The sequence below is a fragment of the Carassius auratus genome, chromosome 4 (genome assembly GCF_003368295.1).
Source record: "Carassius auratus strain Wakin chromosome 4, ASM336829v1, whole genome shotgun sequence".
NCBI lineage: Eukaryota > Metazoa > Chordata > Actinopteri > Cypriniformes > Cyprinidae > Carassius > Carassius auratus.
Genome location: NC_039246.1, coordinates 21,214,724 through 21,239,426, shown reverse-complemented (window position 1 = coordinate 21,239,426; position 24,703 = coordinate 21,214,724). Strand labels below are relative to the sequence as shown.

At 39.2% G+C, this 24,703-nt stretch overlaps 1 protein-coding gene across 1 annotated transcript; it reads left to right on the top strand.

Moving 5' to 3' along the window:
- Positions 1-690: 690 nt before the first annotated feature.
- On the top strand, positions 691-13,063 carry LOC113062243 (sialic acid-binding Ig-like lectin 5). The gene is made up of 10 exons (XM_026231962.1): positions 691-772; positions 2,027-2,127; positions 3,841-3,918; positions 4,027-4,392; positions 4,485-4,811; positions 4,891-5,154; positions 9,177-9,473; positions 10,553-10,640; positions 11,600-11,654; positions 11,816-13,063. Exons 3-10 carry the CDS (start codon positions 3,855-3,857, stop codon positions 12,170-12,172), a joined length of 1,818 nt encoding a protein of 605 aa, XP_026087747.1. The 5' UTR covers positions 691-772; positions 2,027-2,127; positions 3,841-3,854; the 3' UTR covers positions 12,173-13,063.
- The last annotated feature ends 11,640 nt before the right edge of the window (positions 13,064-24,703 follow it).

Sequence of the window (24,703 nt, the reverse complement as noted above, 5' to 3'; positions counted from 1 at the left end):
ATTAGTTACTTTTTTTTTTGTAATGATTAACATGATTACATATTATTCACACAATGCCAGTTTTCTTTCTAAAATTCCTACTGTCATACTATTTTTCTTTGTTTATATTAACAATATAGAATGGTCAAGTATATAAGCCAGAACCCTTTGAGATGAAATATTTACTTGAAATATCTCTGATGAAGTTAGTATTTTAATAATTTAACAACACTTACACATAATACAGTTTGATGTCATTTATCACACTGTCATGCAAGTAAACAAATCAAATATTTGTATTTTTAGTGTCCACGTGTTTAAATAATTGATTTGACATTTTTATGATTAAATTAATTAATAGCTTTTTTATTAACTCACAGATAACTCAACTCAGGACACACTACATAAAGTCCAGGAAGTCCTGATGTAATTCAGTGTGTAATGCATTTTATGCATTTATGTTGATATAAAAATTTAATTTTTGTTTTTTTTATTTTTTTTTGGTATGTTCAATGTTTAGAAAGTTTATAAACGTTAGATTTAAGTAAAGCAGTCAGAATACATTGGCTAAAATCAGATTAAATTACTAACTAGAGTTTTCATCATGTAATCTGTAACCAGTGATGGGCTACAATTTGTAAATAATCTGCCCAGCTCTGTCTGTATATAACTACATAACTGTTTATATATAAATAACAAAATAAACACACAGCAAAAATGACAACATCTGATAAAGGCAATGTGGATGTTTGCACCAGCTCTGCAATTCTCTAGCATCATGCAGACAGATGAGGTAATTAAAATTACAATGTTATGATATTTTGATTATATATATTTGAACTGTACAGGAACCTATTCTGTGTTATGTTCTTTTCAATTACTTAGTAATGAATGAATTTTGAGTGCTGTGAATGATGAGATGGTCTGTATGTCAATTCATTTTGTGCACAAAAAAAAAAAAAAAAAAATTATCAGATGCTTTAAGTCATGAGAAAAAAAGAAGTCTTTATTAATAGGGTGGATCTGTGAATGCTGAGCAGGAAGCTGATGGAGCTGTCACATTTATTTTTAATACTGAAGATGATGGTGACTGACTTCTATCAAAAGCTGTGGTCACAGTTTAGCCTACATTTACATTTTTCACAGTGTCAATAAATCAGATAAATTGTAAGTTAAATTCTGGAGAAATTTAGTTTAAATTTTTTTAGAATAGCTTAAGACACCAGTTTTGTGATTTCATGTTTTACAGAAAAAAAAAGCACAAAAGAAGGAACAATGTGTCATGCATCTTGGTTAGACATGATTAGATTATTGTAGTCCAAATGGCTAAAAAAATCATCAATAAATTACAATCAATGTGATTTAATAACTTATCAGATATCAAATTATTTTTATTTAAAATTTTAAAAACAAATTCACAAAAAATATTCAAAAGCTATATTTTCACAAAAATATGTTTGAAAGAAACACAAATCTACTACTTAAGGAATAATTTCTTTGTGTAATTAATGAATGAGCCATAGTCTCACAGAAGAAATAATTTATTATTATTAGGGTTATTGACAGTATTTCGCAAAGGTCTGTCAACAGTTTTACATTCAAATCTTATTATAAGATTGATTTGATCATTAGATCAAATGTCATTAGACATTACTTGAGTAATATTTTATTACAAGCTGTATACATTTATGTTTATTGATTTGACTCTTTTCATTTTAATGCTTTATAATATCATTTTTGTCTTATAAGGAAATAAAAATTAGGTTAGTTGTTATTCTAGTCCGTAAAGAATGTGTTTATTGTTCTACGAAGTTGTGCTTCAGAGATCCTATATTGTGACACAATAATAAAGACTATAAATTGTTTATCTTTATTAAATTTAAAGCCAGATAAATAATTAAAAAGTCAGGTTGTTCAGTAAACCAGTGCTCTGTGCTCTGTCTGTGCACAGAATGCATGTTCTTGCTGATAAATGAAGTACTGGTGTGAGCTGCTGAAAAAGGGAAGTTATAATAGATCTGTTATCTGACAGTAGACTGTACTTCAGATTGTGTTCCTGCAGCAGAGCTTCACTCCGTCTCTAATCAGCAGCAGATCTTACAGCTGGAAACTTAGGATCTAAACAGGAGATTCCCGTACTTCACGAAGGTCAGATTCATTTTCTTTTACAAATTAGCTCTGTCAAACAAACTCTTTATATTTATACATCACCAACACTTCATGGCCTATGCATTTTACACACACTTACGCGTTACCATGACATTCACACACACACAAATCTTCTAAAATGGTAGAAAACTGTATCAATGTATCATGTAACTTTGCTCTCACTTGAAATGTGTCCCCACATTAACAGGTTGGCCACAAGTTCTTAAATAATCTTAAATAAAGTTTTCTTGATAAAAGGCCTTAAAAAGTCTTAAATGTCTTAAAGTCAGGTTCGATGGGTCTTAAATATTTTCTGTCCCATTTCAGCAAAACATTCTCCAGTCTGACGGACCCAGTGACTGTTTAAAGTCATTGAACAGATTTCCTTGGATTTCCCCCCTGTAGTTACTGCTACAGTTAGCTGACCAGCCTCCTAGTTAGTTTAAAATGGGTTAATGCACATTTACTGAAAATTGGCTTGTACTATAATTGATAGAGAATCACTTAAGACACTTTGCTATCTTCAACAAAATAATATTCAATAAAACAGTATGTTAACATGTAGGCTACATATGAGCTTGCTGCATGAATCTTGTTTACAAATCTGAGGGAACGGACTGCGAAAGCGTGCACACGGACTATGAATTTGTGGGTATGGATTCAAAAAACGAAGGTATAGTTTACAAAATCTGAGCCCATGGATTAGAAATTCATGGGTATGTTTTATTTATCAGTATTAATCAATTAACCCATAGACTGCATGCATAAACCACACGAGTCAACCTGATTTGAAAAGGCAAACCGATTAGTATTTTTAATTAACATTTATAATTAATATTTGTTTGAAATGTTGTAAGAACTCATAACAAAACAATGCGTTTAAAGATAATAATAATAATTAAGTTAGAATGGTCCTGTCTGTTGTTTATTAATTTCAGTGATGACGTTCTACTATGTTGTTCATTGACATTGTACAGAAAAACTGTAATGAGTCAGGGAACCAGTGACTGAATTCATGTACACAATTTACTGATTCACAAGCTCGGGAGCTTATTAAGACACACCCACTGATCGATAATAGAGAATATATGATTAAGTCCTAGAATCTGAGACACTATGAACAGATACTGTCATATTAATGTTTAATTTTTGTTATAAAGGACATAATATATGAACAATTTCATCAAACAACTAATAAAAATGTCATGCATAGAATATTTTCATCTTTTAGTGCTTAAAATTAATATGATAAATATTGTACTGTACAGTTAATACTGTAATATTAAAGTATAATGGGCCAAGTTTCAAGGGTCTAAAATAAGAATCACAGAGGAAAAAACTGTAAGATGTTTGCTCTATATTATTTTCAGGAAGTATTTTAACTTATGGGAGAGAAAAAAAAAGTAAGGCAATGATTTAAATCAACCATTAATATTGATGTAAAGTATGAATTGTTACTTCCTCCTTCCTGAGATACCATCTTTGTCAAAAAATTTGCATATTTTTCTTTGAAAGCAAAGGTGAATTTATTGTTAGTGCTCTCTCAATCACAAAGAAAAATTTCTTAATCACAGGAGCTGAGAAATTTGTTATTTTTAAATGTATGAAATAAGATAATTTGTGCAAAAATTTGATGTAAAGGGTGTGTGTGGCGGGGTGGAGGGGTTGGCTCAGTTTACTCAGTTTCTTTCTTTATTTGTTTTTTACCTATAGGTTGATTTTTCTCAATGAACGAAATGATGGACATCTGGAGAGCAGAGAAAATAATTCTACTCTGCTTTCTTTTGAAAGGTTAAAGTATATTTTGATTTATAGACTATTAAAACAATTACAGACCTCTTTTCTTGGTATTTATGGTCATTTTTTAATTATTTCTTGTTTGTACTATGTGTCTTGTAGGTGTTTGCTGTAGAGATTTTAGTGTCACTCTGCCAGAGAAGACTGAAGCTCTCGGTGGATCCTGTGTGATCATAAAGTGCACTTTTGAGATTAAAGGAGAATTTGACCAACACCTACATGAGAATGATGCTACAGGACTGTGGCTCAAAGATGGAACTAATGATGTTACACATCAAGTGTTTAACTCCAGAGATCCCAAACCTAATCACTTTAATGGGAAAATAACTGGAAAACTACATGAGAAGGACTGCACCACTATCTTTTATAATGTTAGCTCAAAGCACAATGGTACATATTACTTCAGGATTATGAGTGGAAATCTGAAATACACCTACAAACAAAACTTCTCCACTATAAAAGTCATTGGTGAGTGATTTGAGCCTTTTATTTCTAAACAAATGTGTTAAATGTGGGTTTGAAAAGTTGCCATCATTGTCATTTGACTTTCTTTATTTCAGAGTCTCCTCCCAAACGCAGAGTGCAGCTGTATGTGGAGCAGAAGGAGGTGCAGGGTCAGGAGGAGGTGTTGGAGGTGTTGGAGGGGAGCTCTGTGAGTCTGCGCTGCTCTGCTGAGACTCTCTGCTCCTCTCCTCCACCAACTCTCACATGGAGCTCCACTCCCAGAATCCCCCTCAGTGAGAGCAGCAGACTACAGGAGCTCATCTCTGATCTGAACTTCACTGCTACTCACCGTGAGGACGGAGTCACTTTCACCTGCACTATAACCTACCAGCTACAGGACAAGAACAAAACAGAACAGGACAACATCACGCTACGTGTTCAGTGTAAGTCATGCTTTTTAGTTTTAAGTGAATTATACGGTTTAGATTTTTATTGTGATGACCTGAATTTTTCCCCCTTCAGATTCGCCCCAAAACATAGAACTGTCTGTGCTTCCCTCCAGCTGTGTGTTGGAGGGCAGTTCAGTGACTCTGATCTGCAGCAGTGATGCAAATCCAGCAGCGAACTACACCTGGTCCAGAGAGAGTGAAGGACAGTTGAAGCAGCTGCAGACTGTAGACACTCTTACCTTCAATAGGACCGACCCGACACACAGAGGCTGGTACCACTGTACAGCTCAGAACCAACATGGACACCACAACTCATCAGTGATGCTGGACATTCAGTGTGAGTAATGCTTAACAGACAATTTTACCTTGTCATATTCATTAGCACCTAAAAGTCAGCTATAAAATGGATCTTTTCAATCCTGGATGCTAATTGTCGGTTTAGATCTTCAGAGCAAGAAAGTATCAGTAATGTCTTGCAAATTCACACTTACAGTAAATGGCAGCTGATGCTTCAGCACAATAGTTTGAATAGATATTCCTCACACATTTTTCATGACAATTCTTTTTACAGCAGTCACTTTGACACTTTCTTAACCAGTGTGAAGAGGACAGAGACAGTGATAAAATAAAGATATTCAGTGTTCAAAACAAAACAAATATTCTGTTATTATTTAGTCAGACTTATGTTGTTGTAAACCTGCATGAATTCCTTTCTTCTGTAGAATGCTAAAGAAGATATTTACATTTTACCCAAACAGTGAAAGTCACTGGGTTTTTGGGAGAACTCTTTAAGACCAGATTGGAAGAATATATACTGTCCCATAAGTGGTCCCATAATATGATGGAACACTTTTGGACACCTGGATTTTAATGATTTGCTTTAAAATGAATTACACATGTTTTGATATTTTGTTATCCAATGCAAATCCATTAACTGAAACTTAGATCCCTTCCCAGATCTTTCTACACTTTCTTTCTACACTTTCTCTTTAAACACTTTCTACGGCCGATTTGAAAGCAATCAAAGCAGTGCGAGTCTGCCGATCAGCGTGTCAGGAAGCAGCAGTCAGAGCAGCGATCATCATCATCATGAGATCACTGTGTCGGAGGACGAGATTCGGAGGGCACTAAAGCGATTGAATGTAAGGAAAGCAGCCGGACCTGATGGGATTTCTGGCCGTGTTCTGCGGTTCTGCGCTGATCAGCTCGCTGGTTTGTTTACATCCATTTTTAATGAGTCTCTTGCTACATCGGTGGTTCCCACCTCATTCAAAAAATCGGTCATCATCCCTGTGCCTAAAAACAATAAACCCTCTTGTCTGAATGACTATCGTCCAGTTGCCCTAACATCAATAGTCATGAAGGTCTTTGAGGGACTGGTTAAAAATGTCATCTGCACCTCCATCCCGGATACTTTGGACCCTCTTCAGTTTGCCTATCGCCCAAACAGATCCACAGATGATGCCATCTCTCACATCCTGCACTCTTCTCTCACACACATTGACAGCAATAACAGGATCTATGTAAGGCTGCTTTTTATTGACTATAGCTCAGCTTTTAATACTATAGTCCCTACAAAGCTAGCTTCTAAACTCATAGACCTTGCACTGAATTATCCACTCTGCAACTGGATTCTTGATTTCCTCACCGGCAGACCTCAAGTGGTGAAACTAGGCCAGTACACCTCCAGCTCCATCATCCTGAACGTAGGAGCCCCGCAGGGCTGTGTCCTGAGTCCCCTGCTCTACTCCCTCTACACACATGACTGCGTGTCTTCGCACAGCTCCACATCCATTTTCAAATTTGCTGATGATACTGTGGTTCTGGGCCTCATTCACAACAACAATGAGACTGCATACTTGGATGAGGTAGAGAAATTGACATTATGGTGCCAGGACAACTGTCTCTCTCTGAATGTGAGCAAAACTAAAGAACTGATTGTAGACTTCAGTAAGAGACAGCAGCAGCCCTATACTCCTCTTATGATCAGCAGGACCCCTGTGGAGAGGGTGAGCAGCTTCAAGTACCTTGGTGTAAACATCTCAGAAGACCTGACTTGGACTACTCACATTCAAACACAGGTTAATAAAGCCAGGCAAAGACTGTACCATCTGCGACAGCTGAGGAAATTCAGGGTCCCACCAGAAATCCTGAAAACTTTCTATTCTGGGGCTATAGAAAGTGTATTGACTCAGTGCATCTCAGTGTGGTATGGGAACAGCTCCAGTCAAGACTGCAAAGCCCTGCAGAGTTGTGCGCTTAGCTGAGAGCATTTCATGGTCTGCTCTCCCCTCTCTGCAGGACATCTACCTCAAAGGCTGCAGAAGTAGAGCTGCTAAAAATCATCAAATACTCCACCCACCCCAGTAACCATATTTTCACTTTGCTGCCATCTGGTAAGCGCTACCGTAGCCTGATGGCAAAAACCGAGAGACTCCGGAGGAGTTTCTTCCCCCAGGCCATCAGGCTCTTAAACTCTAAACCAGCCTCTTAACATCCTCATGCCTCCACTTAATGTTCACTTATCATTTTCACTTTATTCACTACCTCACATAGACACACTGACAGTGTCACCATGTTTGCACATTTGCTTCTTGTACATTCCTGTGTATCTTAATATTTAAGAATACAGTAAAATGCATATATGCAGATTGTACATCCCTGTACATCTTAATATTTAAGACAGTTTACAGTTTACATTCTTGCACATTATTTTGCGTTCCATATTTAATTCTACAATATACATCTTTTTATATTTTATTCTTATATTTTATTGTTTACTTTCATTTCATTCTTACATAGCTATATTTATGTATATTTTCATCTGTGTTGTTTTCTTTAATAATTGCACTGTCCATGGAGCGGACCTGACTCACATTTCACTGCTGGTTATATATGCTATATATAATTTTGTATGTGACGAATAAAAATCTTGAAATCTTGAGATCCCTTATTCAAACAATTATTCCAAAGGTACTTTGATGGAAGTTTTCATTCAGCGGCCATCTTTGAAATGCTGAACAAGGTTATCTTTCACTCACATTCAAAATACACTTCTTTGGTGGCATTGTTGGCTCTGTTGCCTAAAAACAAAATGATAAATCCTTCTCGAACAAGTCCTGTGCAGCATGATTCATTTGTAAACCTTAATTCGTACAAGAAACTTCAACCTCTATGACATCAAACAGGGCCATACTAATAAACTTTCTGAAAGGAAAGAGCCCTGAAGGAGATTATTCATGTTGTACCTCCAACTCGTTTTTTTAAACTATGGACATGTTAAGAATTCAGGGGTAGGTTTGGGGGCAGAGACGGGCTACGCCAACCTTCTGAGGCCATCTTCTTGCTGTGGCTGGGGTGGACATCACCTGACCCAAGAAGTGCAGTGCGTGCCTCTTGCAAAATTTCTGGGTCAGCACTGTCCCTATGCAGCTCTTTGAGCACCTTGGCCTGGTAGACCTGAAGGGTGGCCATGGCATGCAGGGCAGAAGCGGCCTGACCTGCAGCTCTGAAATCCTTGGCCACAAGCATGGATGAGAACTTACAGGCTTTGGAGAGAAGCTTGGGACCACCATGCCATGTGGAGGCAGTCTGAGGACACAATTGCATCGCAACAGAATGCTTCACTGGGGGTATCCCAGCATATGCCTTGGCTGCTCCACCATCAAGGGCAGTGAAGGCGGAGGAAGCACCAGAATGGTTTCGGGCAGTTAAAGGTGCCTTCCATGAACTAGTCACTTCCTGGTGCACCTCTGGGAAGAAAGGAACTGGAGGGGCACGCTGATGATCTGTGCGTGCATCCCCCAGGAACCAGTCATCCAACCTCAAGCACTAGGGACAAGGTGGAGAATTTCACTTGAGCCCGATGTTCTCAGCTGCGCGGGAAAGCATGGCTGTCAGCTCGGGATCAGACTCGGGCAACACTGGCAGACCTGAAAGAGGCAACGCAGCTGAATGACGGTAACCCTCAGACTACCCTGGCCACCAGCCAAAGTAGCCCTCTTACGAGAAGAGGAGCTAGATCGGGGTGTGGCAGAGGGGACTCTATACCTTTTAACGCAGTTTCAGCATGCTGAAAGCCCAGACATATGACACAGCAATCGTATTATTTTTTTCACAGCGATTCATATATTTTTAAGTCAAGCTTATGTACAAATAATTGGGCTGCTGTATATGTACCTGACAAAAAATGTTAGCTACTCCAACTATCCTAGTAAGCCAGAAAGTTTTCCTTCATCAATCTAGCAACAGTGATGCAAATCTAGCAGTGCTGAACTGCATAATTTATCACTGACAGAAACCGAATCATTACATTTATTCTGTTTCTAATTATCTATTTCTCACTTCCAATACTTTCAGACGCCCCTAAAATCTCTCCATTCTCCAGCTGTAGCAGAACTGATGTAACTGTGTGTTTCTGTGAGGCTGATGGAAATCCCTCTCCTGAACTGGAGTGGCATCTGCCTGGATGTCCTGTCACTAACTCTTCAAACACGTCCATCAGTGAAGAGCGATTGAGCAGCACAGGCTTGAGGAGCTTCATCACTCTTCATCAGTCTTTCACAAACTCATCCACTCTACAGTGTGTCAGCAGAAACACTCGAGGAACTGCAAGTCAACTTTTTAATTTGCTTCATGTCACTCCTCAACTGTCAGGTACATTTTATGCCAATTTTTTTAAGGTTTAATGTTTAACGTAATTACAGATGCATCATCTTAAATACTATTATTTGTATTTCATATTTCTATTTCTATTATTTGAATGCAGTTCCATTTGTGTTGTTCATTTCCAGTTGTTACAATAGAGAGAGGGCAAAAAATAATGTTTAATTCTTCATTGCCTCACACATCACACACTTATATGTAAATGCTTGCATGAAAAGCTGTAGAAGAGCCTTCTTTTTTTGCTAAAAGGTATGCATATTTGGGAAGTCGTGGCCTAATGGTTAGAGGGTTGGACTCCCAATCGAAGGGTTGTGAGTTCTAGTCTCAGGCCGGATGGAATTGTGGGTGGGGGGAGTGTATGAACAGTTCTCTCTCCACCTTCAATACCACGACTTAGGTGCCCTTGAGCAAGGCATCGAACCCCCAACTGCTCCCCGGGTGCCGAAGCATAAATGGCTGCCCACTGCTCCGGGTGTGTGTTCACAGTGTGTGTGTGTTCACTGCTCTGTGTGTGTGCACTTCGGATGGGTTAAATGCAAAGCACAAATTCTGAGTATGGGTCACCATACTTGGCTGAATGTCACTTCACTTATTTTTTATTTGGGGAAGTCGTGGTCTAATGGTTAGAGGGTTGGACTCCCAATCGAAGGGTTGTGGGTTCTAGTCTCGGGCCGGACGGTATTGTAGGTGGGGGTAGTGCATGAACCGCTCTCTCTCCACCTTCAATACCACGACTTAGGTGCCCTTGAGCAAGGCATTGAACCCCCAACTGAACCCCCATAAATGGCTGCCCACTGCTCCAGGTGTGTGCTCACAGTGTGTGTGTGTGTGTGTGTTCACTGCTCTGTGTGTGTGCATTTCGGATGGGTTAAATGCAGAGCACAAATTCTGAGTATACACAAACCACTTTTGTTGATGAACACAATGTTTGCTCAGCTCATTCTTTAAGAGAGGAAGAAGAAGTGGAATCACTAACATCATTAGAATTAACTGGTTTTTATTTTAATTTATCCACTATTCTCTTAGTTCTCCAAAAACTAGTTTTTATATGTATTTTTAATTATTATTAGGTTTCCATCATTTCTCTTTTTGGGTTGGAGCTGCTGGTGGGGCTACTGTGGTGATGGTCTTTTGTGGCATTTTACTTCACTGTGCAAGGTACGTTCACATTGGCCGAGGTCATTATAAGTCAACAACAAAGCTATGCTATGGTAACCAAGAGCTGATGCACTAAAAGATTCAAGCATAGTTTTTCTTTTTTTTTGGAAAGAAAAAATAAAGATTTTTGGAACAAAGGCAAAATTTTTATAAGGGGTTTGACTGAAATATATCAAACAAAATCAACAAAAAGAAAAAGAAAAAAGAAAAGGTGCTCTGCTATGCAGAAACATTTAAAAAATGTCATCAACTACTTTTGTCCCACAGACATTTCATATAATATATAAATGTGTCTTATGTATGATAATCGGCAAAGCTATCAGCGGACAGGGCAGTTTGACATTATTAATAAAGAAACATAAATGGAAAAGCTAAAGAGCAGAGTGTGATTGACATTAAAATTAAGTATTAAAAGTACATAAGCTGTGGTAGGGAACTGAAACCACTGACAAAGTGGTTTCTGTGCACATGCAAAATGTGCCGAGCAGGGGGTCCCCAGAACTGGAATTGAGAGCACATGACTTACAAGTTTCCGGGTTTGGGGGCAGTGACATCACAATGATACAATGAATGTTCTAAAAATTAAGTCTCATATCAGTTGAATTCAAACAAATGATAAGAGATTCACTGTGAGAGAAATTTGACAAAAGATCTACCTCGATGAGTAGTCATAAACTAAGTAAATAAGCACTGTGCATTGTTCTTTACTAATTCACTCACTCTCACACACACAATAACCTCTGAAGAGGATTTATGCTTATCAGGTGTTGACTAAACCTGTGGCTTTTTTAGAAAGTAAGTTCCAGACCCCTGACTTAAGCTATATCAATTAATCTCCACTCTAAAAATGATTTGGCCCAGTCATCCACCCTATGTTTGTCAAAATTTCAATCCATACATGGGTGATGTTAATGCCAATTAATTTTTTTTGATCATGGGTACATGGAAATATTTTTCAGAAAAGAAAGCAACACAAGACGTGATGATGGCCCTGGACTCACTCTGAATGACTGGGTGAGTTCCCTCAAAGTACATTATTCATTTTAAATAATGCAACTTATGTTAAATAAATATAAAACAAAAATAATCAAAACACACTCATTTCATTGTTTCAAAAGCAGAATATACCACAGCTCTCCACTGCTGATTTGTTAATCTATTATGCTGTTTAACAGAGGGACGAGGAGGATGTTTACGCCAATAGCGCCATGCTGTCACCAAATGGAGCTGCCACCCAGAATCATAAAAGAGAACCTCTCCATTATGCCTCCATTGACTTCACAAACTTCCAACCAGAGTCAGAAGAGATCAGGGGCATCTCCTCGCTGACAACAGACTACGCTGTGATCCGATGTGATCCTGGTGAAGTATCAGAGGCAGAGAGCGCAATAAGAGTTGATCAGCCCAACAGCAGCATCTCATGTGTAATGAAGTCTGAGGAAAACGAGACCATACTAGAGCAGGAGGCAAATATCAGAGAAGAGTTCTCCCAGCCAGCAGAAGATACAACTTATGAAAGCATTACCATCTGAGCTAGAATTGCTCTCACAATCAGTGTTTTCCCATGTAATTACATAGAATATTGACTGGAGCTTTCAAGCATGAAACAGAAGCTAATAAAAATAAAAAAGGTTATCTGGATTATATACTATACTATATTATATTTTTTATCAATATTTACAATGGATATTTACATGGCTTTATAAAGGGGTCATGAACTGCCATTTTTTTTGTTTTGCACTTATAATTTTATCAAGATTTTTTCCATCAAAGACTTAACAATATAGAAGTAATAAGTTATTTAATGTCTTGGTTTTAACCCCCTAATCAGAAAGCTCATTGCTATGATTGGCTATTGGTTGTGATTGTTTTACAGCATACATTCCTCATCGATGGACACTGATTTAGGTCAAAAACGCATAAACACAATGCAAACACTGTTTTTCCATTTGCCACTGGTACTGCATAGCATCTTGTTGTCTTTAGAGCATCTTTATTATTAGGTTTCTTTATAGAAATGTTCATTAATTTATTTCATAAATGCTAAATGCGCAGATTGGTGGGCATTGCTAAATAAGCAGTGATGCAGAAGCAGACATTGATCTTTTTTTGTGGAGGCAGAATTTAGCCACACTATCATGAACATCCCAAAAGCTGTTGTTTTGGCAGACTGCCTTCAATATAAGCTGTTTTTATAGTACAAATCTTATGTCAAAAGGTCAAGGGAATTTTAGTTTCTCAGGTTATGACCCCATTCCATATCTGATTAGATTGTATCAACTTCAGATCAGGGAATAATGTTATATACAATACATTTATTTTGTGTGAACAGCTGTAAAATTCATATAGTTGTCACACACCTGGACTCATTTAATGTGTTTTTGCCCGTGACCCAGTTTCTGTCTTTCCGTGTTTGATTAGTTCCCAGGTGTGTCCATTATCTTCCTCATGTGTTCCATGTCCCTGTTAAGTTAATGATTCTATCCACCTGTGTTTCCCCAATTATCTGTTGTTCATAAGCCTTGTCCTTCAGTTCTGTTTTGGCGGGTCTTCTCACTTGTGCTCACTTGTGACCACTTGCTACTTACGTGTGTCTACCTCTGTGCTCCACGTTGGATATCCCCTGTGTTGGATATATTAAAAACCTTATTCTGTTTATTCTCGACTCCGTATTCCTTCAGGCAGCGTAAAACCGTGACAGAAGACCCGACCTAAAAAGAGAAAATAGAAAACTGCGTGTTTTTCCCCTCCGTTTTGTTTTTGTGTTTTCAAAGTCTTTTTGTTTCGTAGTGTTCTATGGATCCCCTCTATCGTCCCGAATTCCTCATCCTCCTGCTGAAGCAGGAAGGACGTTCTCTCGAGGACCATACCAGACAGTTTCTCCTATTAGCTAATGCCACCAGCTACCCGGACGACGCGCTCTGCACCTTCTACAACACCAGCCTGAACTCCAAATGCAGAGCGTTGTCGTCCGAAGATGGTCCTCGGGAGGATTTTGCCGCATTTGTGGAGTGGACTCTGGCGAGAAATGGCTCACCTTTCACCGTCTGCCCGATTGAGGATCTCGCCAGTCCCACTCCCGACCCAGAGACCAGCCAGCCACCATCTCGCTACACGGAGCCAGAGCCCACCGCAGCCGCAGAGCCCGAGCCATCCACTGACAGGGAACAGGATCTCGAGAGCGCGACTGACCAGGTGTGTGAGCCGGCCACATCGTGCATCGTGGGAGTCCTCGTGGAGATCGAGGGCGTGGAGGAAAGCCCTGCCCACACTCCTGCGACTGAGGGTGAGCTGTTTGCAGTCTCTGAAGATCGTATGGAGCAAGTTCTGGATCTGATAGACTGGTCTATGGAGGTAATCCCTAATTTTCCTGTTTCCCCGCTGGTTCCGTCCAGCCCTGATTCCCCTGTATACCCTCTCAGTCTCCCACTCCTACCTCCTCCAGTCATTTCCTCTGCTCCATTTCCGCTGGTTCCGCCCAGCCCTGAGTTTTCTGTTTCTCCGCTGGTTACGCCCAGCCCTGAGTTTTCTGTTTCTCCGCTGGTTACGCCCAGCCCTGAGTTTTCTGTTTCTCCGCTGGTTACGCCCAGCCCTGAGTTTTCTGTTTCTCCGCTGGTTACGCCCAGCCCTGAGTTTTCTGTTTCTCCGCTGGTTCCGCCCAGCCCTGAGTTTTCTGTTTCTCCGCTGGTTCCGCCCAGCTCTGAATCTTCTGTGTCTCCGCTGGTTCCGCCCAGCTCTGAATCTTCTGTGTCTCCGCTGGTTCCGCCCAGCTCTGAATCTTCTGTGTCTCCGCTGGTTCCGCCCAGCTCTGAATCTTCTGTGTCTCCGCTGGTTCCGCCCAGCTCTGAATCTTCTGTGTCTCCGCTGGTTCCGCCCAGCTCTGAATCTTCTGTGTCTCCGCTGGTTCCACCCAGCTCTGAATCTTCTGTGTCTCCGCTGGTTCCGCCCAGCCCTGAATCTTCTGTGTCTCCTGCATTCCCTCCCAGCCTCCCTCTCCCACCTCCTCCCAAACCTGCTGGTCCTTCTGCTCCACTTCCGCTGGTTCCATCCAGCCCTGATCCTCCTGTCGTTCCCCCCATCCTTCTCCTCTCTCCTCCTCCTAGACCAGCCAGTTCCTCGTCATCCCTGCTGGTGCCAGTCAGTCCCGCAGCTCACCCTCAGTCCGCGCCATCGGGGCGCGGTGGTTCGCCGCTGGACTGCCAGTCTCCAGCTCCGCCTTGGCGTGTTAAGGCCCTGTCTCCGCCTCCAGCCTCCGAGCCCTGGACTCCTCCTCGGTCCTTCGACCCAGCGGCTCCGCCTTGGCTCTTAGCTCCCTCGTCTCCACCGTGGCCTGTCATCCCACCTGCTCCACCGGGCTCCCTCGTCCCTCCGGCTCCACCTTGGTCAGTCGTCGACCATCCGCCGCCTCGGGACTCCACTCCTCTGGTTCCACCTCGTCACTCCATCCCTCCGGCTCTGTCAGGCTCCTCCTTCCCTCCGGTTCCACCTCCATCCTCGGTCACTCCGGCTCCACAGCGGTCTGCCAGGACCCCGCCTCCGCCTTGGTCGCCTGAGCCTTCTGCTCCACCTAGGCCCTCCGGAACCTCGTCGTCACCCTGGCTCTGCGGCTGTGCTGCTCCATCTTGGGCTCCTCACCCACCGGTGCAGTCTCCGCCTGTCGGCCCCCTGGTGTCGTCGACCCTTCCTTCACCATGGCTCCTCCCGCCGTCGACTCCACCTTGGATCTCCGTCCTGGCTGGTCTCTGGTGGACCATCTGGCTCTTCCTGCTCCTGTCTCCTCCCTGGCTCCTTCCTCCGTCTCCTCCCTGGCTCCTCCTTCTGTGGTCCCTGTCTGCTGGCCCCCTCCTGGAAGTCCGTCCTCCACCGGAACCTCCTCCCAAGTTCCCACCTACGCCTCCCCCTGTTGTTTCTACGGTGCGAGGACGCACCTACCGGGAGGGGGGAGTACTGTCACACACCTGGACTCATTTAATGTGTTTTTGCCCGTGACCCAGTTTCTGTCTTTCCGTGTTTGATTAGTTCCCAGGTGTGTCCATTATCTTCCTCATGTGTTCCATGTCCCTGTTAAGTTAATGATTCTATCCACCTGTGTTTCCCCAATTATCTGTTGTTCATAAGCCTTGTCCTTCAGTTCTGTTTTGGCGGGTCTTCTCACTTGTGCTCACTTGTGACCACTTGCTACTTACGTGTGTCTACCTCTGTGCTCCACGTTGGATATCCCCTGTGTTGGATATATTAAAAACCTTATTCTGTTTATTCTCGACTCCGTATTCCTTCAGGCAGCGTAAAACCGTGACAATAGTAAGTCCATATAGTTTAAAAACAGTCACAGAAAATACAGGATTAATGTCAAGGAATGGATAGTTGCAATATATCTTATCCTTTCTTTTGTGTAACTCATTCAGCAACTGTAATCACACAGGAAAGACTGTTTTCTCATTTCTTGTGAGCTTTTGATTTCCCCTGAAGGACAACCAGTTCACACTGCACAGACAGATGCTGACAAATGCTAACAGATGGTTAGTTGGGAGTTGTCAGATCAGTGTGTAACCTCCGTCAGTGTTTGTTGGAGTTAGTCAGAGCTCATTTTGCTGATTGGACATGCTCATTCAGTGTTTGTCAGCTTTGAGAAGTGACATGATCTATTCTGATGAATGTTGGCAGTGAATAGGACTTTAAAATTAGAATAGGTCATGGCTGATAAGATTTCTTTACTGCAGTATTTGTAGCTTTAGTCTTTTGCCACTTAAAAAAATATGCAAATAAACGTGTGTAGCATGTTGTGTTGATTTTTATTGGTATTACAGAAAAACTTTTTATGTGGATATGCATTGCACATACCCAGTTAATATAGAGATACCAGACTCAAGGTGAATGTTGCCATCATATTAGCATAAACATGGCGTTCAATTTCAATTCAATTTCATTTTTAAAAAGGTGCAATGACTTAAAAAAAAATAGAATTGCTAAATATCATTATATGCTTTGCAAATTAGCCCAGTGTTTTCAGTCCTGCACAAGGTCTGATTTGACTGGATCAGACTTTTGGTCTGGAGGAAAATGTTTCCTTTATTCACAGAGAAGATCTGAAAAGCTGTTCTTAATGTGTGAATGCTGAGCAGCAAGTCATCTGTTACATGACACACATAATTCAAAAAGACATTACTGGTAATTCAGTAGCCTAATGGCATGTTTATAGTCTACATTGAAATAGGGGTCCACGCGCACCCCGCAGCTTTTTTTATGCCACCCAATTTTTTTAAATACTTAAAGTGTCTATTTTCATAATCTGTCAGGTACCAAGCTGAAATAAAGTCCCAAGGGGTTCTTTTTTAACCCTTTGCTGAACCCAAAAAATCTAAAAATGATAAAGAAAAGGGCATAACATTAGAAGTAAATAACATACAGAGACAAATGAACACATTTTCCCATACAATTCTGACCCCAGGAATTTAATGGAATGGTTATGTTTGACATTTGACAACATATTGACCTTATTTCTGGACAAAAATGGCAAAAAATGACCAAAGATGTGTAGAGGATCAACTATTTTTTTAACAACCTGTTATTTCTTCATCATTCAAGTGTCTATTTTAAGATTAAATTGGGTACCAAGCTGAAATAATGTCCAAAATGCTTTATTTTTAACCCTTTGCACCAAACCCGGAAAATCTAAATATGATATAAATTTGTAAACAACTCACAAATGGACACATTTTTCAATACAATTCTAACCCCAGAAATAGTTATTTGTCATGTTTTATAACATCTTGACCATCTGTAGTCAAAAAGAGCAAAAAAAAAAAAAGTTCATTTGACAGCATTTTTATTATACTTAGCAGCCTGAAATAGGGTTTATTTTATATATACTTTACATATTTATTATATATATATATATATATATATATATATATATATATATATATATATATATATATATATATATATATATATATATAAACAAATAAAAAACTACAGAAAAAATCCAAAAAGGTCCAAAAAGTTGACTGAGCATAAGATGCAAGTTTTTTAATTTTGGAGCTTTGCAGTTCGTACCTGCAGATCGCCATCTCCCACTGCTCTCTCTTTTGGAAAAATTTCAGTAAGTATTTGAAACTATAAATAAGATATACCTTTTGTAGTCATAACTTAAAGTGATTTTTCAACAGTTTTTACTATAATCACAGGCTTTCGGAAATCGAATCTGTATTCTTGACTTGAAGTGTTGGTAGCTTAGTTGGGTGGGGGATATGAGATATGAGACTCTGTAAAGACCTCAGTTCACCGTACCACATGAGGGATATTTGTGAACAGATTCCATTGAAATTAGAGGACTTGACTTTGGATATAATTGGCTATCACCAATATTGCTATAAAAGCTTTACAGGGAAAATAGATCGTTTACAAGTGTCAAAGGCTTCTACATCTGGTGAATCATTATCATTGAAAAGGGAGTCACTGCGCCATGTCAAATCACGGTCAGTTCAATCTGAAGGAGCTCCAAGAAGGTGTTCCTTCTTGTTTCCCAATCAGTGCATTTTCTGTGACAAAGCAAAATCCAAGTTCAAGGGCAAGACTGAAGAGCTTACAAAGTTTCAGAGTTGGAAACACAAGGAACCAGCCTGGAAAGTTATTGAACCTAGGGCACAGGAATTAAAGAAAGAGGCTCTTTATCGCAAGGTGCAGGGCAAGGACTTTTTTTGTAATGGAAGCTAAGTATCATCCATCATGCAGAAACAACTTCAACACAGAGTACCAAACCCATGACCGTGGAAGGGAGAAAATGGAAAAGGCAGCACTGACAGCCTGCAGGCCCAGAAGATAGCATATAACAAGTCATACTGTTTGGTAAAGGATTACATTCTTAGGAATGTGATTGAATGCAAAGAGGTTATCCAGCTAAGATCCATGTGCAACTTGTACATGAAGACATAGGTTTTCCTAATCCTGAATACTGCAGTGAGAAATTGGCAAGATGGTTACAGGGAGACAAAGACATCTCTCATGAACTCACATTTTCCATGGTGCAACAACAAAAGTGTATTAAAGGGATAGTTCACTCTCAAAATAAATTTTGGTATGTTTTCGCTTACCTCAAGGACATCCAAGATGGAGGTTTCTTTGTTTCCGCGGTATTTCCCATTTTGATATATTTAGGTCCAACCGTTCTTGTCTGTGACTCACATAATGGAGGTCTATGGTCACCACCTTAAAAAGCAGGCATAGAGGGGTCCAAATTAAACAATTCCCCATCATAAGTACACACTGATGACCTAAGACATGAAACGAGCGGTTTGTGTAAGAAAATGAACAGTATTTATATCATTTTTACCTCTTGTACACAACCACGTCAAACTTATCTGAGTGCGCAAGTGCTTCCTGATGTGACGTGAGCGCGTGCGCTGGAAGTGATCTCTCGCGCGTGAACGTCACTCATTGTTTACTGTTTACCACATGATACACCACCAATCTGCAATGTCTGAAATATAATGCAGTAATTGTAATTAATTAATTTGTTTATAATGCACCCTATAATCGTTGCGATTATAATAAAAATATATTGACAGCGTGCCATTGGGTCCCTCTGGCATTGGATGTCGCATCCAGTTTATACGTGGCATACTAAACACAACGAGCAAAACGCTGCGTCTCAACAGCGGAGAAAATTCAGGAACTTCAGTCTGGCAGGTGTGTGATGCGATACTATCAATGTCCTTGTTTTCGTCTTCTAGTTGTTCCATTCATGACAACATTTGCTCTCAACTTCTGTTGGCATCTCACAACTCTTGCTACTAAAACACCACCAATTTTGAAAAGATCTCTGTCTCTCTGAGGCTTGAAGACGTGTTGCTGCAGCGGATCGCTCCTGAGTACTTGGTCTGTGTATTCTGGTTCAAATAAATATGGTTGTGAAAAAAATTAAATGTTGTCTATGGATATATTGAAATCGTCTTCCATTGCAATTTCCTGTACGTCTAAATATGTTTAGATCTTCACAGTGAAAGGTAACACTTCTGACTTCTACAAATCTCTGTGTAAACCATAGGGAGTAAGTGTAAACAATGAGTGATGTATACGCGTGAGATATCACTTCCGGCGCTTTCCACGCTTGCGCAGACTTAGCCAGAGCGTGCGCGCACATCACATCAGGAAGCACTCGCGCACACAGATCAGTTGGATGTGGTTGTGTACAAGAGGTAAAAACTATATAAATACTGTTCCTTTTCTTACACAAACCGCTCGTTTCGTGTCTTAGGTCATCAATGTGTACTTACGATGGGGAATAGTTTAATTTGGACTTCTCTGTGCATGCTTTTTGAGGTGGTGACCATAGACCTCCATTATGTCAGTCACAGACAAGAACGGTTTGACCTAAAATTATCAAAATGGGAAATACTACATAAACAAAGAAACCTACATCTTGGATGTCCTTGAGGTAAGCTAAAACATACCTAAATTTAATTTGAGAGTGAACTATCCCTTTAAGTCGAACTTCATATACAGCTCAGCATTACTGTAGATGAAGCAGTTGGATGTGCAACTTGGAACAGCTGACCAACTTCAAGAAGCAGCACTCACTCTCCATTCTCACATTATAAAGGCATTCAAAGAGCCAAAGGAGCTAATAAACGATCTACACTCACCTAAAGGATTATTAGTAACACTTGTTGCAATTATCTAATCAACCAATCACATAGCAGTTGCTTCAATGTATTTAGGGGTGTGGTCCTTGTCAAGACAATCTCCTGAACTCCAAACTAAATGTCAGAATGGGAAAGAAAGGTGATTTAAGCAATTTTGAGCATGGCATGGTTGTTGGTGCCAGACGTGCCTGTCTGAGTATTTCACAATCTGCTCAGTTACTGGGATTTTTACGGGCAACCATTTCTAGGGTTTACAAAGTATGGTGTGAAAAGGGAAAAACATCCAGTATGTGGCAGCCCTGTGGGCGAAAATGCCTTGTTGATGCTAGAGTTCAGAGGAGAATTGGCTTGATTCAAGCTGATAGAAGAGCAACTTTGACTGAAATAACCACTCGTTACAACCGAGGTATGCAGCAATGCGTTTGTGAAGCCACAACACGCACAACCTTGAGGCGGATGGGCTACAACAGCAGAAGACCCCACCGGGTACCACTCACCTCCACTACAAATAGGAAAAAGAGGCTACAATTTGCATGAGCTCACCAAAATTGGATAGTTGAAGACTGGAAAAATGTTGCCTGGTCTGATGAGTCTCTGTTTCTGTTGAGACATTCAGATGGTAGAGTCAGAATTTGGCATAAACAGAATGGGAACATGGACCCATCATGCCTTGTTACAACTGTGCAGGCTGGTGGTGGTGGTGTAATGTTGTGGGGGATGTTTTCTTGACACACTTTAGGCCCCTTAGTGCCAATTGGGAATCATTTAAATGCCATGGACTACCTGAGCATTGTTTATGACCATGTCCATCCCTTTATGACCACCATGTACCCATCCTCTGATGGCTACTTCCAGCAGGATAATGCACCATGTCACAAAGCTTGAATAATTTAAAATTGGTTTCTTGAAAATGACAATGAGTTCACTGTACTAAAATGGCCCACACAGTCACCAGATCTCAACCCAATAGAGCATCTTTGGGATGTGGTGGAACGGGAGCTTCGTGCCCTGGAAGTGCATCCTACAAATCTCCATCAACTGCAAGATGCTATTCTATCAATATGGGCCAACATCTCTAAAGAATGCTTTCAGCACCTTGTTGAATCAATGCCATGTATAATTAAGGCAGTTCTGAAGGCGAAAGGGGGTCAAACACAGTATTAGTATGGTGTTCCTAATAATCCTTTAGGTGAGTATATTTCCCCTTTAAAGCTTTTATAGCAGTATTGGTGATAGCCAATTGTATCCAAAGACAAGTCCTCTAATTTCAATGGAATCTGTTCACAAATATCCCTCATGTGGTACGGTGAACTGAGGTCTTTACAGAGTCTCATATCTCATATACTGTGTAGATATGATAGCTTCTTGCTTGCCCTCCCCACCTGCATGTGTTGAGTGTGGTAAAATGACCATACTCAGAAAGAGTTGAGACATGTAAAATACATGTTAGGGAACGAATCCTCTTTGGAGGAACTTCAGCTGTGTTACAATGTTTAATTTTCCCCTTGGTAAGTATGTATGAAGTATTGAGCCTGAAAAAAATAAAAAAATAAAGATAGTAGCTACCAACTAAGCTACCAACACTGCTAGTCAAGAATACAGATTCGATTTCCGAAAGACTGTTATTATAGTAAAAACTGTTGAAAAATCACTTTAAGTTATGACTACAAAAGGTATATCTTAATTATAGTTTCAAATACTTACTGAAATTTTTCCAAAAGAGAGAGCAGTGGGAGATGGCGATCTGCAGGTACGAACTGCAAAGCTCCAAAATTCAAAAACTTGCATTTTATGCTCAGTCAACTTTTTGGACCTTTTTGGATTTTTTCTGTAGTTATTTATTTATTTAAATTTAAGTTAATTTGCTTTGTTTTGTTTACTTCAAAAGTAAAACTATTTTAAATATCTTCAGGTTCAGTATAGGTGAAGTAAAAGGTTAAAATAAACTATATTTCAGGCTGCTAAGTATAATAAAAATGCTGTCAAATGAACTTTTTTGCTCTTTTTGACCACAGATGGTCAAGATGTTATAAAATATGACAAATAACTATTTCTGGGGTCAGAACTGTATTGAAAAATGTGTCCATTTGTCTCTTTGAGTTGTTTATATCAAAATTTATGCCCCTTTAAATCATATTTAGATTTTTCAGGGTTTGGTGCAAAGGGTTAAAAATAAAGCATTTTGGACATTGTTTCAGCTTGGTACCCAATTGAATCTTATAATAGACACTTAAATGATAAAGAAATAAAAGGTTGTGAAAAAAAAATCACCCTATGCGCTTGAGAAAACGAAAAGAAAAAAATAGTTGGGACTCTACACATATTTGGCAATTTTTTGCTATTTTTGTCCAGAAATAAGGTCAATATGTTGTCAAATGTCAAAAATAACCATTCCATTAAATTCCTGGGGTCAGAATTGTATGGGAAAATGTGTTCATTTGTCTATGTATGTTGTTTACTTCTAATGTTATGCCACTTTCTATATCATTTTTAGATTTTTTGGGTTCAGCAAAGGGTTAAAAAAGAACCCCTTGGGACTTTATTTCAGCTTGGTACCTGGCAGATTATGAAAATAGACACTTTAAGGATTTAAAAAAAAATCAGGTGGCATAAAAAAGCTGCGGGGTGCGCGTGGACCCCTATTTCAATCTAGACTATTATATTTGTGTAAATTAAGCTGGAATAGCAGATAAAATGTAAGCACTTAACATTTTTCACATTAATTTTTCAGTTCTTCTTAATGATGAGCTTCTTTTGAAAAGCTATTTTTAATGTGTGAATGTTAAGGAAGTGGATAGCCCTTCCTGCTCAGAGAGTGACTGACCTCTTTAAGTTAAAAATCTACAGTCACATTTGACATTAGATTCATTTCCTGATTAATTAAATTGGTCAACTGTAAGTTAAATTCTGGAGAAATGTACAGTTTTACATTTTGTTTAGAATAAGTTCACACACCAGTTTTTTGATTCCATGTAAAAAAGAAAAGAAAAGAAAAGACAAACAAATAAAAACATTTATTTAAAATATGTTAGGACAAAACAATGATTTAGATAGAAAACAATAGAAATGCTATTCAAAACAAATACAAAAAGTACTGTCAAATACTAATGTGATGGATAGTGCTGTGGTTTCTCTGCATGAACGTGACCAGAACAGCCTTCACACATCTACTAAAAACATCTTGTTAGCAGTTGGCATAACAAATAAAGCTTAGAGCTGAGAAATTATTTCTCAGAAAAACACTTGCATAATTTGTTTGCAGATGCATGTTTAAATAACATTCATATTGCAATGCAATGCAAAGTACTTCACATATTGATTCAGTTAAAGTTCAGTTGGTTTTTCATAACCACATCTGCACTAACAAACAGCTGAAGGAATTAGAGGAAGAGCTGTTGGCGGTTGGCTGCTTTTTGTCTCATCATGTTTTTTTTTTTGTTTTTTTTTGACAGTAAAACAATTGTATAATTTTTTGTGTGTCATATCATGTCATATCATGAATGTGGTTATTATATATTCCCGTGGTAAACTCACCAAACTTGCCTTTTGTCACATTTCTCTGCTCCATCCTCTCACCTCTTTCACTCTGCCTTTATCACCCTATTTTTTTTTATAGATTACACTTTCTGAAAAATGACTGTCCAACCATTTGTATAGATTGTCCGTTATGAATACAAAATGTTGCTACATTTCTTGAACATTTATATTTTGTCTTGTAGTGTTTCATTATAGGTTATATATAGACAATTTTAGCATACAGTATTGCTGGTTACAGGACAGAGAGCTCTTACTGACTGCTGTTGTCATAGACAACAGCGCCACCTTCAGCACATTTGTCTCATTTCACATGTGCAGCTTGTTACAGTTTGTCACAACTCAAAAATTCTGTTCATTTAGCTTAAAATGTTTTGTAATATCAGGTAATTTGCAGATATTACATCTTGTATATTTAGTTTCAATGTACTAATTTCCAAGTTAAATCCATATCAGTTCTTTTTTTTTCAATTTATAAAACTAGATAAACTAAATAAGAACTAAGAAAAAAGCACATACATAAAGTAACATTCATGCAGTTTTCTTTTTATTTTAAAATGCAACAAATCATGCATTTTTCATATCCTGAAAACATTTCCCCATAAAACATGAAGAAAAAAAAAGTTTAGCAAATTAACTTTTTGTTGAGCACAAACCATCTATCTCAGAATCACAACAAACAACATCATAACTATGTATTTACTCTTGAGTTCACATTATTGTCAGTACTGAATTTTAGGTGCCAGCTCACATTTTCTGAGGCTGAGCATAACTGATGTAGCGAATAAGCTCAAAGGGGAAATATGAATCTTCAATCATAACTAGTTATGATTAATTATAAATATTTAGATCCACTGTATTTACTTGACCTCTCAGTGTGAAATG

What these genes read in the sequence shown, in the direction of transcription:
- LOC113062243 (XM_026231962.1), top strand. Translation starts at nt 3,855, where the DNA reads ATGAACGAAATGATGGACATCTGGAGAGCAGAGAAAATAATTCTACTC. An exon ending in CATCACGCTACGTGTTCAGT is followed by an intron (nt 4,812 to 4,890) that starts GTAAGTCATGCT and finishes TTCCCCCTTCAG; the next exon opens with ATTCGCCCCAAAACATAGAA. An exon ending in ATTTTACTTCACTGTGCAAG is followed by an intron (nt 10,641 to 11,599) that starts GTACGTTCACAT and finishes AATATTTTTCAG; the next exon opens with AAAAGAAAGCAACACAAGAC.